The following is an 18,214-nucleotide window of genomic DNA, read 5'->3' as shown; positions in this document are numbered from 1 at the left end:
CCAAGGTGCTCTGCAAACCTACAGGCTATTATCAGAGATTTGTCCAGGAGGCAATCCATATTTACAAACATAGACACAACTTCAACCGAGAGGATGTTTTCAAATTGAGTAATCACTTGAAAGATGTTTTAAATCAAGTCAAGCGTTATTTGCCTTTCAATTTTTTGGACAGCCATTCCTCAGTGGTTGTATATGATAGTGCCCTTTGATCGCGTTCACAGAGAGCTCGCATTGGGGAGCCCTTTGATGTGAGCTCACATCGGGGGGCCCTTTGTTGTGAGCCCTTTGATGTGAGCTTACACCGGGGGACCTTTTGGTGTGGGCTCACATCGAGGGCCCTTTGATGTGAGCCCGTTGATGTGAGCCCATATCGGTGGGCCCTTTGATGTGAGCTTTGAGAAGTGGGTGTTACCCGCAGAATTCTATCAAAAAGGCTGCTTAGCCCAGCCCTCCCACCCACCCACGCCCCCTTACTGACTCCTCCCCCTTCCTTAACCTGTATATAATCCAAGGTCGTCTCTGAACTGTGCTCCTGACACAGATATTCTGCGTTGACTTTTCCACCTGAAGACGGAAGCTTGTGTTGCCTCCGAAACGTCGTGATTTAATTGTTTTATTTTATTTTGTTTTAATTTATCTACATGACTTTACCGAATAAAACCAAAGAGTATGAATCCTTGCAGTCACGAAAGCTTCAAATCTAGAATTACAAAGGGCTGTTGATGCGTTGAGAGATCGGCACACAGTCCTACTGTCTCGTCGTGCCAACCTCCATACGTAAAAAGTTGTTAGCGGAGATGCATGGCCGCCACCTCCTGCATTTGGGGGACCTGACAACACTTTCCACCATTAAAAAATATTGTTTCTGGTCGGGCATTTTGGCAAATAATCGTACATGTAGGGCCTCATGCATAGAATGTGCACGGTGGAAACCGCCAACACACCCGGTCAAAGTTCCCCTACAGTCAATCGAGGTTTCGTGGGTCAATGAGTTGGTGGCCCTGGATATATTTGAATCCCTACCTTGTACCATCAGAGGTCACAAATATCTGCTAGTAGCATGGCCCTTGGCATGCTGTTAATATCAGAAGCTTTTGTTCCGGGAAATGTTATGGACAAAAGTGCCCCTGAAAAACTTCTGACGGATCAGGGTATAATTTTTTCTTCAAAACTGATACAGGAAGCATGTGACATCCTAGGTAAGAAAATGTGCACTTCTCCATACCACCCACAAACCGATGGGATGGTGGAATGACTAAATCACACCCTCACTTCCATGCTGTATCAGGTGGTTAATTAGACTCGGAGTGGGACTTACACATAGGCGGGCTCCTGGCAGCATCCCGATTAGCCCTATATGCGTCGATGGGATACTCCGCATTTTATTTTATCTATTGTAGGGAGCCTGACCCTCCCAGAGCGCCAACTTTTTGACCTCCCAAATTGGGCTGCAAAATGGCCAGTAGCGGCGCAACAGGTCATGCAGCAGCAATAATCACGCGATCTTAGGGTACAGTATGAGGATGACGTCAAGAGGAAAGATAGAGAGAGGTGTCGTCATCGGGAGAGGCAGTGTGCTTCGGGGAGAGGCACGGAACACGGTGGACGTGTACGGCGTGAGCCCGTCGATTCTTATACTTTGTCTGGTGGACTCACTACACTAGTATCAGGTAAATTTAACGAAGTCAAACAGAATCTCTAAAACGATTTTGATTTAGTTAAAAATAAATTTTCATCACTAAATTGCTCCCAAAAAAAAGATTTTCCTTTAAAAAAATCAAGTTTCAGTCTCTTCACCTATTACTGGTATCAGCAACAACATCATTGAACACACGGAGTGCTTCAAATACTTGGGTTTACTAAATTATTCAAAGCTCACATTGCAACGCTATTTTGATCACATCTCGAATAAAATCAAATAAAAAATAGGATTTTCATAGACACAGACATTGTTTTCCCATTCGATTACGGCTACAAATTGTTGAAGCTATCGGTGTACAACTGTTTAGACTGCAGTGATTCTGCTTACAGATCAGATCCTAATAAATCACTAAACAGACAAAACCCACTTCATCATTCTGCTTGATTTGCACTGGATGTACCATACAGGACCCACCATTGTGACCTCGACTCAAAATTCTAGATTTAAAGCTTTCGTGACTGCTAGGATCCATACTCTTTGGTTCTATTGGGTAAAGTCACGTAGGTAAAAAATAAAATTGATTTTTGTTATTTTATTTTTTTACCTACGTGACTTTACCCAATAGAACCAAAGAGTATCGACTCAAAATCCAATCTTTCATCACTTGATGCAAGCAGAAAGCTACATTGGGCCTGTTTATCTAAAAACTCCTTAATGAAAATCTGCACTGTACTTAGCTCATTCATTAACTCCATTTGTCAAATCCAAGAAACTTAAGGCGTCTATCTAATTGCCTTTTAACTATCCCAAGAACAAGAATTGGAATAGGTGACAAAGCCTTTACCACTACAGCACCAACGTTTTGAAACAACCTTGTTTCCTCACTTAACAGCATACATCTTCCTTCAAATATATATTATAAAGAAGAACATTAGTGCTGGATACAGCCATATTTGCCAATGTGAGTTGTAAATTTGATCCTTAACAATGCATTGAGAGTAAAATTTTCATGTACAATTTTATTGAGCTATGTGTTGTCTTGGAGTGGTCTGGGACCCATATTGCTGTTGTTTTACTGCCTATCTGAAGCTTTGGAATTGATTATGCCAATTGAAGTTGCATATTTTACTTATTTAAGGGTGGTTGATGTCATCTTCCCCACCTGGTATGCAGGACGCCTGCATATTTGGATTTGCATGTTTTCCCCGTGGTCGCGTGTATTTTTTTTTTATCTGGGTACCACAGTTTTTCCCTCCACATTTAGAAACATGCATTGAGATAATTCAGCTGCTATAAATGCCCCAATGATTAGCCACTTTGTTGAGCTATCTTTTGTGGTCCGGTCGCTCTGAAAAATAAGTTTATACCTCAGTGGGCTTTGCCTGGTAGAATGAGGATGGTTTAGTTTCAATTGTATGCATTTGGGCGATTGGTTTACCTTTCTTCTAATTTGCACTCCTATGTTCTTGTATTGTTTGTTGTTGTAATGTGCTTACCCACCCCTACTGGACATCTGTGAAAAATTGCTTCACAGCTCATCGAATTCTTCCAGTATAAATATTCTGATTCTTATTCAAATGGACGCAGTTGCTCTGCAACAACAACGGAGGGCAGAGTGCCGGGTGGCTAAAATGCAGCAAGTTGGCACAGTAGGAGGCACAGGTAGTGCGTACGCCAGTAATCTCAGTCAGTCAACACATAGTACCGGGGTCTGACTCATGACCTCCTGTCAGTGTGCATTTGACACTTCACGACGCCTCAAAGTGCACCTGGCTTCCATAGGTGCCATGGTGACGTCACCGCCATTTAGTGGCGAATGGCGGGTGTTGTTGTTGTCTGTAACACACCGGCATGACATCACGCCAGATTGGAGTGAGGCTGTGAGAAACTGGGAGATGTCGAGAGACGCGGGGGTGGTGAGAAGAGGGGTTGATGACGTCGTGTGACACGGGTGGGGATGTAGGAGAGGGAGTGATGACGCCAAGAGATGCAGGAGAGGTAAGGAATAAGCGGGCAGCCGAGGGTACATGCCTTATCTACGCAGTTTCAAATGTAACATTATGCACGCACCTCCTTGGTGTCGGTGGTCTGGCACGTACACTTGCAAATATTGGAGTGCGGCGGTTTGCGAATAGGGAATTAGTATACATTTAATAATTCGCTAATATGAAAAACTCGCAAATCCAGAACTCGGTTTACTGTATTTATATTCAAATATTTTTTTTATATTACAATTTTATATATAAATTATGTCATTTATAAATATATCGTTTATATTCCATACCTGTCAACCCATACGGTTCTTGTACAGGGAAATTCAGTTTTCAAGTCCATACGGTGTACAGCCATTTAAATACGGCAAAAATACCACATTTTGACTTTGTTTGTGTTTCTCCCTTGTGATGGGACATTGTAGGATGAATGTTGATATTTATAAGGGCACGGGGTGACCAATAAGGTGTGAATTGGTTTGTAATAAGGTAGGCACTGATAAGGAGTTGACAGGTATGATATTGATACCTTTATATATGACATTCATATATTTATTCATGTATATTTATATTCCTACATATGATCAATCAATATTTCTGCGAGAAATCATCAGTTTATGAAATCATCAGAGTCTCTACATTTTCGCGGATTCTTGCTAGTTGGTAAAATTACCCCTCGGATGTTACCGTTAAATAATGTAGTCATGATTAATACATTTCTCTTGTCGTTCTTACGTTCGCATGTCGGGGTCTGGTGAGACCATGTCCCATCTGCTTGGCACTCCAGGCTTGTGTGTTTTTCCGGTATAGTGTACCTTTTAGGATGAAAATATAATTTTCACATTGGCATCATCATCACAATCCATGGGCAGATAGCCCAAAGGTGTCCACCGCATTTGTTTCCACTTTCCTCTGTCTTATGTCAATATGCTCAAGTAGTGTACATCTTTCTGGCACCAATCTCTTATGATGTCATCGTCAACCCATTCTCTGGTAGGTCTTCTTCTTATTTGGGTCTTTCGGTAAAGCCACGTAGATATAAAAAAAAACAGGGGGAGGATTTCCACACAAATAGCAGATCTTCCAACAAACTTCAAGACAAGAAGGTTCATATGATCGACTCGCTCACTTTTCTGAAGAGATGCCACGCCACTAAGGTAATACCGATCACCTTTACACCCACATCTGCTGCTGTCACTTCTCCTAATGCTAAAGGGATCTTGTTCAGGACCAGCCTAGCCCTGATCTCAGAGAGAATAAGACTGCTCCGATTTGAACTAGACAATTTAGACAAGACCCTCTTGAAATCACACTAAACATTGACTGAAAAAATGTCCACATCTGATTGGGATCATGTAGATAACATGACAGCCTCTTCAGCCGCCTCAATGTCAGATAAATACAAAGATAACCTGATTTCCAAGTTTAACCTCCTTTCCAAGAAGATGCCAGATCCATACATTAAAAAGTTAGATGGCGACAAGATCGTTATCAATCCGAGCAACTGCCTAATTTCCGACAGCCTAAAATCGTATTCTTAGTTTTTTCGGTAAAGTCACGTTGAAGAGAAACAACAAAATAACAAAATATATATAAAACAATAAAAAATTCTCACGACGTTTCGACCATAACTCAAACGGTCATCATCAGGTGTGTCGGTGACTTTACCGAAAAAACTAAGAATATGAATTACTGCAGTCACGAAAGCTTTAAATCAAAGCCTAAAATCGGTTATAGCTAAAGGGTTGAATTTCACAGTCACCCCTAAACACATCCCAGTTGATGATATCATTTCCCAGGTCGACGTAGCCCTTAAGAGTTTGGAACACATTCCTGCAGACGTGGCAAGATAAAAAATCGCTGCATTCCTCAAAAACGCTAAGACACCTACAAGCAACATCAGCAAGGATGAGCGCCTTGAGCTGTAGCAACTAAAAAAGAGAGATGACATAGTCATCCTCTCAGCCGACAAGGGCAATGCCACTGTCATCATGGACAAAACCACATACAATAACAAAATTCAGGACCTACTTACTGATGGCAGCTATACCAAAATCAATAGAGATCCTAACATCTGCCTGATTACGAAAACCAACAACATCATGACCGATTCGACATCTTTAATCGAACCAACCAAGCGACTTTCCTTAAACCTCTCTGCTGCTAGACCACCCAGATTTTATGGCTTACCAAAAATCCATAAAGAAGGTACACCACTCCGTCCTATCGTCTCCACCATTAGTTCACCCACCTACAAACTGGCCAGATTTCTGTCTGAGACCTTGCAACCATTCACTGGTAAGACCACCTCAGCTGAACTTAACTCAGCTCACTTGATATCTTCAATTAAGGACATCACTATCTCCAGGTGATTTGATTGTCAGTTTCAACGTGGTATCTTTGTTTACCAAAGTTCATGTGACTGACACCATTGCAATAATTAAAGCTTTAGTCCAACAAGATCTGAATCCTGATGTCCCGGCCCTGGTTAGACACTGCCTCACCAACACTTGCTTCACCTGGAATGGAACATTCTACAAACAAATGTGCATTGAGGAAACCTGATGCACGGAGGTGGCTATGTTGGTTTTAATATTATATTGGAGAGCCGAAGCCACGGGGAAAATAAAAAAAACTAACATCGGAAGGTGGCAGGATGGGAACATCACAGCCAGTTATGACTTGAACTGGTTGATGACGTCCTTCCAATGATTGCTGAGTCTGTACCCATCCTCTCAGTTGAAATTGTGTCTGTGTCTGTATATGTGGATGACTTCATGAACTAATCTTTGTTGATAGCCAGTGGGCTTACAAAGTACCTTCGTCTTGGAGAAATCAATTTCGTGTGAGCCAACCGCATTAAAACAAGGATCAGCCACGGCTGAGGTATTGGTCCTACCGTGTTTCAAATCTGTCTTATGCTCACGAACACGGTCCAAGACATGTCGTTTAGTTTCCCTAATGTAACAACTGCCGCAGACACAGATTAGTTTGTAGACGCCAGGGTATTGCAAGATTTTGGAAATCTTTCTGATGACCCCTGCTATGTATGGCAAGATGATGGTTTTGATTGGGTCCTCAGATGGTTCTTTCCCAACAGTTGGGGTGATAGCTTTACGGATTGTGTGCTCCGAATATCCATTCATCTTGAGAGCTTGGTGTACGTGTTTCAGTTCGCTGGCTAGGTGATGATGGTCGGAGATACATCGAGCTCTATAGTGTAGAGTTTTGATGAGGGAATTCTTCTGGGATGGATGGTGGTGGGAGTCTGGTTTTGAGTAGGCATCCATATGGGTGGCTTTCCTGTAGACAGTGTCCCATTGAGCCATCTGGTCTCTTCTCGATTTGAACATTCAAAAATAGTAGCTTGCCATCCTTTTCCACCTCCATGGTGAATTTAATGGCTGGGTGTATGGAATTAATTTGGTTGAGGAATTGGTTCAGAGCTGGTCGGCCATGTGGCCAGATGACGAACGTGTCATCTATGTACATCTTCCACAAGGACAGATGTAGAGCGGATACCTGCATGGTATCTGTCTCAATTTTGTCGATGAAAACATTGGCTACAATCGGAGATAAGGGAGAACCCATTGGGGTCCCTTCAACTTGTTTGTAAAATGTTCCATTTCAGGTGAAGTATGTATTGGTGAGGCAGTGTCTAACCAGGGCCAGTACATCAGCATTCAATCCTTGTTGGACTACATCTTCAATGATAGCAATGGTGTCGGGCACAGGCACTTTGGTGAACAAAGAAACTACATCAAAACTAATAAGCAAGTCACCTGGAGAGAGTGAGATGTCCATAATTAAGGATACCAAGTGAGCTGAGTTAAGTACAGAAGAGGTGGTCTTACCAGTGAATGGTTGCAAGGTCTCGGACAGAAATCAGGCCAGTTTGCATCAACTGTAATTTCAGTGTGTTCATAACAGTGTATATCATATACTTATATGCAATCTGTATTCAATAAACAGCCGTAAGTGATGTTACAATTATGCTTGTTTACCCAGGAAAACCGTATCGAGTCTCAAGACTGCTTTTAGGAGATCCTGCCATCTTTTTGCAGTAGTGGACAATGTCGCTCTGTGTTATCCAAACTGAGCAAATCGCAGCAAAAAAAAACCCTGCGGTGAAGTGCAACGTAGAGAGCACATTTGGACAGTAGGTTGAGTCATGAGTTCAAGACTGAGGCGCAACAGAGGAAAATGATGGACCTCTCATGTTGTAGAGAGATCCACTGCATGTTGGAGCACATCCTTGAAGTACAGAAATTACAAAAATTCTAAGTTCAGACGTGTCAACTTACCCTTTATTACAGAAATATGTCACGATGTGCCGATATTGGAATGAATCTCCCTCAAAATATCCATTTTCAATTTCGCCCGGAAAACTGCAGGTTTTGGCTGCAATAAGTGTAAATCACGTAAGCACATGTAACTGTAAACGAGCAAATTAGTGTGAGAAATTGCATGGCAATTATAGTCCATAGTATAAAATTAAATAAAAGTTAGAATTATTTATGTACAGACAGTCTCCGGGTTGCAGAAGACCGGACTGATGGAAATCCGACCTTACGGAAATGCTCGCATAAATCATATTTCAAAAATGTGGGATTTTTTTGCGTCAGTTACTTATGTGCAAGTAGTGCACCACCGTGGTGAGGTTGCGGATGAATACCGCGGGAAACTATCTTTTTTCCCCCAAGTTTCTATGACTAGTTTTCTTCATTTTAAGTTTATACCATGACTTAGAAAATGGGCGACGGCGTGATACGGTACTTAGAGAAAACGAACTAGCATTCGGGTAGGGGAGGCACAACTATTTCCCGCTATGGGATTTTATCGTTGATTTTGCAGGAAAATTGTTTAATTTAAAACATATGGAAAATTCGGGTTTCGGATTGTTATCGAGAACCTAACCTTTCCATAGCCCGGGGACTGTCTGTATTTGGGTCATTAAACAGTTTTATGTGCACATTTTTCATTTTTGAAAATAGACGTGGCAGTGGTAATATGTATTGTCAATGTTAAAGTCATTGGTATGATGTTTATACCATTGGTATGATGTTCATTTTCCTATGGCCCAGGTGATATACAATTTCCCACACGACAATACTCATTGTCCCAAACCAACTAACCCGTGATAGCCACAGATAAGGCCACAGGAAATAAAGAGTGCCACTGTAATATTTCGTGCTAATAAGTGTTGTTTAGTTAAGTGGAAAGGGTTTGTAAAATGAATGTCACTTCAAGAATGTCTACTTCCTATATAACAAATCCTGCTGTAGACCAGAACAAATATTTACATGTTCTTAGTTTCTTTATTTCATTAAGAAATCAGTGAATGGGTAAGGGACACATTTATTCTCAAAAAACATTTATCCTGCTTCTGCTTGATCTCTACAAAAAACATCTTCAGAAGAATTGAACATTTAATCATCTGATTTTATTAAACAACGATATCATGATTATCATAAGCAAAAGTTAAGTAAAAAGAGACTTACGAGAGCATTTCAGTTGTGGTATGGCCCACTTAACGGTACTGCCTTCTCTTTTACAATACAATGTGTAAGATGAATCGGCAGATACCGTGTATCCTGGTTTGCAACGATAACGAACATTTTTATCCACAGGGAAGCTCTGCTGCTCCTTATATTCTCCTATCAGCATTGCATTGGGTATATGAGGAGGAGTCCCACATACATCGTTTCCTGCGACTAGAGAAACACACACCAAAAATGTATCATGAAAACTATTAGTCCAGCTTGGAGAGATTTTACTGTGTACAACATTGCTTTCTAATCATCACCCCCAACCTGGCCTTGATTGCTGCCTGGCAAAGGTGCATCCTTGCACAAAAACTTCGACATCAATTAGGCATCTCTTTTTCAGAATTACTGGATCTGTATAGTGCAGCAAAACTAAGAAATAATAGAAATTCTCAATCATTTCCTTATTCAAAAATGCTCGGAGATCAAAGTGTGGGACTGTGATATATTTTCACTGACAGAGATTGTGGTGAAAGATAAGATATCGCAGACATTAAAGTGAAATAATGAAACTGTACATGACTGGCAATTTCATTTCCTATTCATAAATGATGAATGCACTCATTTACATTGCCATAACCTGTAACCAAGGAATGCAAGAATTCACTCCTACCCCCAGCGATTTAACTGTAATGGTTCGAGGTCCCAATTCCATTCTTTTTTGCCTAATTTTTACCGACTTCGTTTCAATTTTACTGTCTCGTTTGACAGCTTTGTATGCTCTTTTAACTTTAGGCTAACATTAAAATATGAATTCCTACATATGCATTCCGATGCAGGAATCGGCATCGTGAGAATTGATTTCAAGGGAAGAATTGTTACACACCTACTGTACAAAGTTGGCACAATGAAACTGGCTGCCATTCTTAACAGCAGTGGCACGATACACGATACTTCATCCACCCAGCCCTAGATAGTAACAATTTAGAACATGTGCTATTTGTAACATTCTTATAGTGCAAGGCTTTTATAAAAGGTGCTACGTATCGAAAAGTCTACTCATTTCGAGAAGGCCATTTTGAGTCAGTACGACCACAGTAAGTCAGAGCCACCTGCCGGATTTGAACCGCGAACCTCTGCAACAAACACCGAAAGTTCAGCCGCGTGGCTTTGTCACAGCCCTAAATGACAGGGTGACAGTAGCGCAAGTCATACTTCTGCAAGATGGTTCCTTTCCACTCCATTTTCCGAGATTTGAACACGTCCTCATATTATTTCCAAATAGTGTATATCCTTCATTGCATAAGTATACGATTCTCCTTGGATTACTATTATCCACTACTACTTCACCATTTTCTATGTCGGCTGGAATTTGACATGCCTCTGCAATGGAAATACAATATCACGTATATTAGTATTCAAAGCAACACTTATCAATTAAAACTAAAGTCGTACAATGCTAATGCATTTATAAGGGTTTTGGGTTTTGCAAGCAGAGCACCGACTGCTATATTTTGTCTTGACTTTAATACGCGCTGCAGCCAGAGACGTGCAAGTCATCGTCTCAAATTGAAGTTACGTGCTTGTTATTGGAACTGCAAAAAATGTACATCTCACGTTTTGTTTGTAATCTTAATTTCACAATTCCAGTGACGTGCTAGATAAAAAAAAAATCGGCATGCGTAATGGTATTTAATGTAGACAATGACTGAATTCGCATTTATTAATCAGTGAAAACGATAGAGTCGTATTTTGCTTTAGTCGAGGCTTTGTTCTTGCTCGATCTCAAACACGGCTCAGCTCAGGCTTGAGCAGCTCAGTTGCTTCCCAAAACGCAAGAGTGGCTCAGCCGTGGCTTGGCTGAGGATCATCTCATGGAAGTCCCAAGCATGGTTCCAGATCCGACTCAAGTATAAGTACGGGTTTGAGCTGGCTCAATGGAGCCAAAGCCAAGCCGTGACTTATGCATACAGGCCTTAGTGCTATGCCATATATTGATAATCATCCTTTAGTGCCTATGAGCTCATTGATATTCATGACGTCACTTATACACTGCATGATGAATACTTGTGTTTTTGCTGTGTACATCACTATGCTTTGCTATTTAAGGTGTCCTGGATGCACGACCTCTGGATACAGATTTACAATTCTCTCAGGACATTCAAACACCAGCTGCATGTACCATTTGCTTCTGCCAACCAGATTCAAATTCTCATATAAATGTGTATGGTACATTTTTTTTTATCCATGTTTACCCAGGAAAGCCTCAATGAGTTTCACAACCCTTTTTTCAGGATAGTCCTGCCAAGTTGTTTTAGCGAGCGATGATTGCTATGCACATTCTATGTTACAAACTTGCGGGTATTTTTTCTAATTTGGACCATGGCTTCCTCTTACGAATAACATAGAATAATTAGTGTCCACTGCAATACAAAAGCGCGTATTTTATTTGGTTATTACACCCGCAGTTGTGACCAGAATGTTCACTGGATTTGATCCATTAACCTCTCTGCGATAAGTGGTAAATGCGCTCCTGAGAGACCACATCACCGCCAAGTTAAGATGCACCCCTGTAACTTCGTGTTAACAACACAGCTGGCAAAAGCTCGGAAAGCCCATCAAGAGGGTATCTATCCTCTCATTGCCAGTTATACTAAAAAGATATAATTAATGTCCTTATTTGTACATTATTGCATATATATGGGAATTTAGTACAAATACATTTAACATACCAATACTGTTTGGGTGCATGTGCTGTTAAGCTGAAACTCATTTCCCCACTTTGTTTTTTAAAGAAAATCTCCATTCCCCTACACCTACCGAACTTACCAGTGCATGTATTCGCAGGAGTGTTCCATTTACCACGACCATCCATTGATCGACATCGAATGGAAATGGAGACAGAACCACTTGATGTAGTATAGCCAGGCTTGCAATTATAGCCAATACTAGTCCCCATCTTAAAACTTGACTTGCCAAACACATCTTGACTCAAATCAGCATTGTCTATCATCGGTGGGGTTCCGCATTCATTGCTGGAGAGCACTGTGGAAAGACGCACTGTGATTGCCATTGCATTAATTAATGGAAAATAACATTTGAATTACAGGCTGTCGATTTGTGCACCTTATTCTCACACGTCCAGAACTAGAATTATGTGCGGGAAACCGACCTCCCAGGGAGCAACGGTGTCGGCAGTGATGCTTGTTCTTATAGGCAGTGATGCTGGTGGTTATAGGCAATGCTACAAGGGCCTTGTGTCCACTGAAACCTCCTGCTACCACGTGTCTCACGGCTCTCACTCATTGGCATCCCCAAACTTGACAGCACGTGCGTATAACATTTAAAAGTCAGTGTCAGCAAAAGAGCGGCACTAGTGTATGCCTAAACAGCCTTGTGCCAGCGGTAGAAATTATACATTCTCAGTGGGATCCAGTCTCACAGTCTCACAGGTTGACGACTATTAACTGCACAACGTTATACCTGTGATAGAGGGAAGATGGGCTAATTCTACCCCTGCAAGTGATTATAGTTCAAAACTTGTTTTCGTGCGAGTTAAGTGTTATGACTATACTACTTAAGCCAGATACACAATGAATATTTTGAGACGATGATTTCTTACACCATGATTCCCTACGTATGAGAATTATCATTCGCCATAGATATCAAAGTGGGGTTTTAACATAGGCCTCCTAAGTACAAGATGAGTATCTTATGATCATCATCTTGATCACAATCATCCTCTTAAGATGGATGTCTGATAGCCATTAGTCATTAGGTCGTACCGTGTAGAGCATACCTCTGCATATAGGCTCCAAACCACTCCACCTGTTATGTTTGCATGTTCTTACTGAAGGTCCTTCCAGAACATAACCGTCATCACAAACATACTTTGCTGTGTTTGGGTTTGTTTTGTTCACATGTACGTGACCTTTGCTTATGTTACCTAGCCTTTCACACGGTTGACCTGCAAGAAAACAGAGTAGACTTTATCCACGTTAAGACAGGGAGCACTCTTGGCATTCATCCACGGAAATAACTGCTCTTAACTGTACAGACACCTGTGGACGAATGCAAACGGGAGTAATTAGCGGCCACTTACAGAAACCCCCCCCCACTCACAAATTTCCAGTGGGACCACTTCTTGGTGATTCTGAGCCAAAGCAAAGTGGAGGGAATCTTCTACCCGCTTCTTCTTGTACAATTTGCTCATAAGAATAAAATTGAAGACTGCATCTTGGAGTGAACCCTAAATCCACATAAGCTATTGCGCAAAAAATATTGTAGCAGTTTTTGGCCCCGTTTACCATGCAGAATGGGTGGAGTCACGGCACAAAATCACGTGGCAAATTAGCAGCCGGGTAAGTGTCAAGAAGAATTGGTGCCGTGCGTGCTACCATCAGCATGGTCATCCCACCAATGGACGGAGGTGACCAATTAAGCACAGTGTCACACACAAAACCCACACATCCAAGTATGTTTAACACGCAGATATTTTTTAAACCCATATTACTATTTCTAATTGATTTTGTATTAGTCCACATAATCGCCTGTCAAAAAATTACGTCGTTAAGACACGCCACAATCTGATACTGCCCAACAAGTTCAATTATCAAGCATTTGTTTAATCCAATTGCTACACTTTTTTTGCGTGCATGTAATGTGTTCTAATAGCCTTTTATTTCTTGAGTTAGTTGCACCATGTTTATGCACGACCTTGCCATTTGGAACCTGAATATGTACAGTTGTTTTAGATTGATTGGTTCGTGTTTTATGTATATGGTGTAACTCGGTCCCCATCTAAAATGACCATTTATTGGCCAAAGGGTTTTTTCCCTGTACCAAAATAAAACCTAAATAAGTAAACATTTGTTCGTGATAATTATTCTTCAACGTATTGGCGAGTTGAAACTATATTGGCCCATTGTTAAACGCTTGTACACGTGACAATTTAATTAGTTTCGCTATGTCAGGTGGTGGAGAGCTCTTTAACGGCAGAAATTTGACCAGATCATTACGTGGTCGAGCCCAACAATCAATCATGCTCATGTGAGTTTCTCTGCTCTCTACCAATGATTTGAATTGTATTGCAAATTTAATAATGGCTTAGTGCTGCTTAAACAAAATGACGTATAATGTCTGTACTTTTTGCTACGTTCATATGAAAGGCTGGATTATTGTGTAGTGGGTTCACGGGACACAGAGACGGTGGAGTAGAGGCAGCACTGTTTATTCAACTTAACAAGGGTTACACTGGAAGGGGTAGCGGCCCCTTCACCCGTATTCACGCTGGGACACCCCCGAGGCTATCTAGCCTAATTCCTGCGCTCCCAGTTCTTCCAGCTACAGGCACTAGAGGAGGCTATCTGATCTGGCTCTGGGGCCGCACCACTGGCTTACCCTGCCGGCCCTCAAAGGGATAGCGGTCAGGGAAGTCCCACGGTATATCTAGCCGGCCTTCCCTCTTCACTGGTTCTTCATTCTTGGCCCCAACACACTGCTCCGAGCTCTCTGGCTCCCCGCCCTTTATACCACTGAGGGCGGGGCTATAGCAGACGTGGTTGTAGCTACCAAGGTGTGGCTGTGTGTTACCTTCCCACACTGTGTGTTTCCTTCCCACAACACCCCTACGATTGCAACTCCCTACTCTATGGGGCGTCTGGCAAAAAACATTAACAAGCTGCACCGTGGACAAAATTCTGTAGCACGTGTTGTGACGGGTACTACAAGTTCCAACCATGTCCGTCCAGTGCTCGCCGGGCTACATTGGTTTCCGGTTGCTGAACGAATACATTATGAGTTCACGCTCATTACACACAAATTGCTTGCCACAAATGAACCACGATACCTTGCAAACTCCGGTCATCCTCGCAGCGGTGTTTGGGTAACCGTCAAACAAAGACGGTCATTGCATCGCGTGCTTTCAGATGTGCTTCTAGGGCTGTTTGGAACCATCTTCCTTCCGATATGCGGAAGACACTGGAGGTATGCACTTTCAAATCTTTATCAATAAAGGTTTTCAACCTTGCATGTTTTAAAAATAGGCAATTACTTATGTGTTTTGTATACTGATTGTTAATTCTAGACTTTGGCTCACTTATGGAGGTGTAAGGGCCATGTGAGGACACCTCAGAGAAATATAAACTTCACATCAGTCGAAAAAAAGCTAAATAATGAATGAATAATTGCTGGTGTGTTGCAAGGCACAGGAAAGCATCGGATTGGCTGAGGACTTGGAGAGGGGGAATTGGTGGGAAAGAGAAAGGAGGAGGAGAGTGAGAGGTAGAGCCTGAAACCAAGGGACAGGATTGGTGGAAAGGAGGGGAGGGAGGAGATTAGAGGGACCTTCTGGAAGGTTCCCGAAATAACGAAAAGGTTATATAAAGGGGGTGTAATGTGTGCTGAAGGCTGTTGGCTGGGCAATTAGCTTCCATGAGTATGTATGATGTGCTGCATAGAACCATACAGTTCCTTACCAATGGACTCCCTTTCACAGGCAGGAGTGATATTTGACCATGTCCCATTAGCCAGACACTCTCTCGTGGCATTACCTTTCATTGTGAACCTGAAACAAAGTACATTCAGAAAAAAATATTATTTGAAAGGCAGAAATAGTATTGCAATAAATTTTGATTTAAAGCTTTCGTGACTGCAGGGATTCATATTCTTGGTTCTTTCGGTAAAGTCACGTAGAAGGGAAACAATAAAATATTCCAAATATGAAACAATAAAATTCTAACGACGTTTCGACTGCAACACAAGCAATCATCATCAGGTGTGAAAACCACAGCAAGAAAATTTAAAAAAGTGGCGGTTTTTATTTTTTAACGTTAGCACCACGGAGAGCGATTTGGCAGTTATTCAGATGGACGAATCCATCTATGTTTGGAAAAGAGGAGGGGGAAGACTAAAATAATGGATGCGGTCTGAAAGCCACCATAAGCGTGAACAATCAATTAAGACCTGAAATGGTTTATCAAATCCTTCCAATGATTGCTAAGCCAGAATATATATTCTCGGTTGAAATTGTCTCTCTGTTTGTATATGTGGATAGCCTCATGAACGAATCTCTCATGGTAGCCAGATGGCTTGCAAAAAACCTCTGTCTTGGAAAAGTCAATGTCATGTGAGCCTACTGAATTATAACAGTGATCTGCCACGGCCGAGGTGTTGGTCCTACCGTGTTTTAGGTCTGCTTTGTGTTCACGAATGCGGTCCGAGACATGTCGTTTGGTTTCTCCAATGTAACTACGACCACAGAGGCAACTTAGTTTGTAAACGCCAGGGTACTGTATGTCCAGATTCACATCTTTTACAGATGGAACCAGATCACGGATTTATGTCTACAAACAAGTTGCCTCTGTGGTAGTTACATTGGAGAAACCAAACGACATGTCTCGGACCGCATTCGTGAACACAAAGCAGACCTAAAACACGGTAGGACCAACACCTCGGCCGTGGCAGATCACTGTTATAATTCAGTAGGCTCACATGACATTGACTTCTCCAAGACAGAGGTTCTTTGCAAGCAATTTGGCTACCATGAGAGATTCGTTCATGAGGCTATCCACATATACGAACACAGAGACAATTTCAACCGAGAAGATGGATTCTGGTTTAGCAATCATTGGAAGGATTTGGTCAACCATTTCGGGTCTTAATTGATTGTTCACGCTTACGGTGCCTTTCAGAGCGCATCCATTATTTTCCTCTCCTCCCTCCTCTTTTCCAAACATAGATAGACTCGTCAATCTGAATAACTGCCAAATCGCTCTCCGTGGTGCTAACGTTAAAAAACCGCCACTTTTTTCTAATTTTCTTGCTGTGGTTTTCACACCTGATGATGATTGCTTGTGTTGCAGTCGAAACATCGTGATAATTTTATTGTTTTATATTTTTATTATTTATTGTTTCCCTTCTACGTAACTTTACTGAAAGAACCAAGAATAGTATTGCAATAGTTAAGTCAATTGAAATATAGCATAATTCCTCTGATCTACAATCCAATTACCATTGGATCATTCTTCCTGTTGCCTGTGAATGTACATTTTTCAGTTTAAATTTTCAGTTTCATTTATTTGGTATAGCCCTGTGAGCCATTCGGCTCTTTAATCGGGTGCAACCGCAAACAAACAAAAACATTAACTAGAAAACATCTTAAAGTGACTACATATTACATTTGGACTTGGGTCCATCCAAACGAGACGATCACATTGGACAAAATACACACTGTCAGTTATGCTGTGGAAGAAATGAAGTTCCCCATGTGTGTCACTCACCCACTTACAGGCAGTCCCCGGGTAACAGTAGGATTAGGTTCCCGAGAACGATCCGTAACACGAATTTTACGTATGTCGGAAACTGAACAATTTCCCCCAAAAATCAAGATAAAATTCAATAGCCGGAAATAGTTGTGCCTCCCCTATCCAATTACTCGTTTGTTCTCTCTCAGTATTGTATCGCGCTGTCCATTTTCCATCACTACCTGTATCGTATTGCTGTACATACACTCTGCACTTCCTATGATTCTTTCATTTCATCAAATACCTACGCTAACACTGCCCATAATTAAACTAATGGAACATATACTGTATCCAATTGTTTATGAATACCACGAAACATTTTAATATTAATTGTTAACAGAAAGCAGTCACTTCCGAATATTCTTACCGTGCATTAGGCTAGGCCTAGATTTCTCCAATCGCTGTTAGCTGAGACCATAAGCAATCGAATTAAAATTGTGTTAAATAACGTATATACAATAAATAAGTCATGAAATAAATTTAAAATGAAGGAAACTAGCCATAGAAACATGGGGAAAAAGGATAGCTTTAAGCATAGAAAACAATTACGTAATACCGCGGAGCGAAGACTTACGCTTCACTCGGAGGCGAAAGGCTGCTGCCGGCTTTACACCTCGCTCCGTGGTATTTATCCGTTAACCTCACCGCACTGCACTACTTGCATAACTAACGCAAACATTTTTCACGTAATGAATTTTTGTTAAATCTAATTTATGGAAGCATTTCTGTAACGTCGTATTTCTGTAAGTTTGGTCTTCCGCAACCCGGGCACTTTATGTATATGCAGCAATC

At 41.5% G+C, this 18,214-nt stretch overlaps 1 protein-coding gene across 3 annotated transcripts in view; it reads right to left on the bottom strand.

The window, feature by feature from the left end:
• LOC116952723 (complement factor H-like) overlaps positions 1-18,214 on the bottom strand; it is an 88,875-nt gene that overhangs the window by 13,972 nt on the left and 56,689 nt on the right. The window contains exons 22-28 of one of the 3 annotated variants that reach the window (XM_032972330.2): positions 15,596-15,684; positions 12,919-13,086; positions 11,949-12,179; positions 10,335-10,502; positions 9,135-9,347; positions 7,938-8,034; positions 4,369-4,448 (exon numbers count right to left, since the gene is read on the bottom strand). In XM_032972330.2, the coding sequence (XP_032828221.2) occupies positions 4,369-4,448; positions 7,938-8,034; positions 9,135-9,347; positions 10,335-10,502; positions 11,949-12,179; positions 12,919-13,086; positions 15,596-15,684 (1,046 nt within the window). Of the gene's footprint in view, positions 1-4,368; positions 4,449-7,937; positions 8,035-9,134; positions 9,348-10,334; positions 10,503-11,948; positions 12,180-12,918; positions 13,087-15,595; positions 15,685-16,831; positions 18,202-18,214 lie in introns of those variants that run through there. The other 2 variants (XM_032972328.2, XM_076074470.1) reach the window with 2 other exon arrangements.

This window comes from Petromyzon marinus, chromosome 48 (assembly GCF_048934315.1).
Source record: "Petromyzon marinus isolate PM22_M1 ecotype Great Lakes invasive population chromosome 48, UKy_Petmar_22M1.pri1.0, whole genome shotgun sequence".
Classification (NCBI taxonomy): domain Eukaryota; kingdom Metazoa; phylum Chordata; class Hyperoartia; order Petromyzontiformes; family Petromyzontidae; genus Petromyzon; species Petromyzon marinus.
Note: the sequence above shows the minus strand (reverse complement) of the source record. Positions and strands in the feature narration are given on the sequence as shown.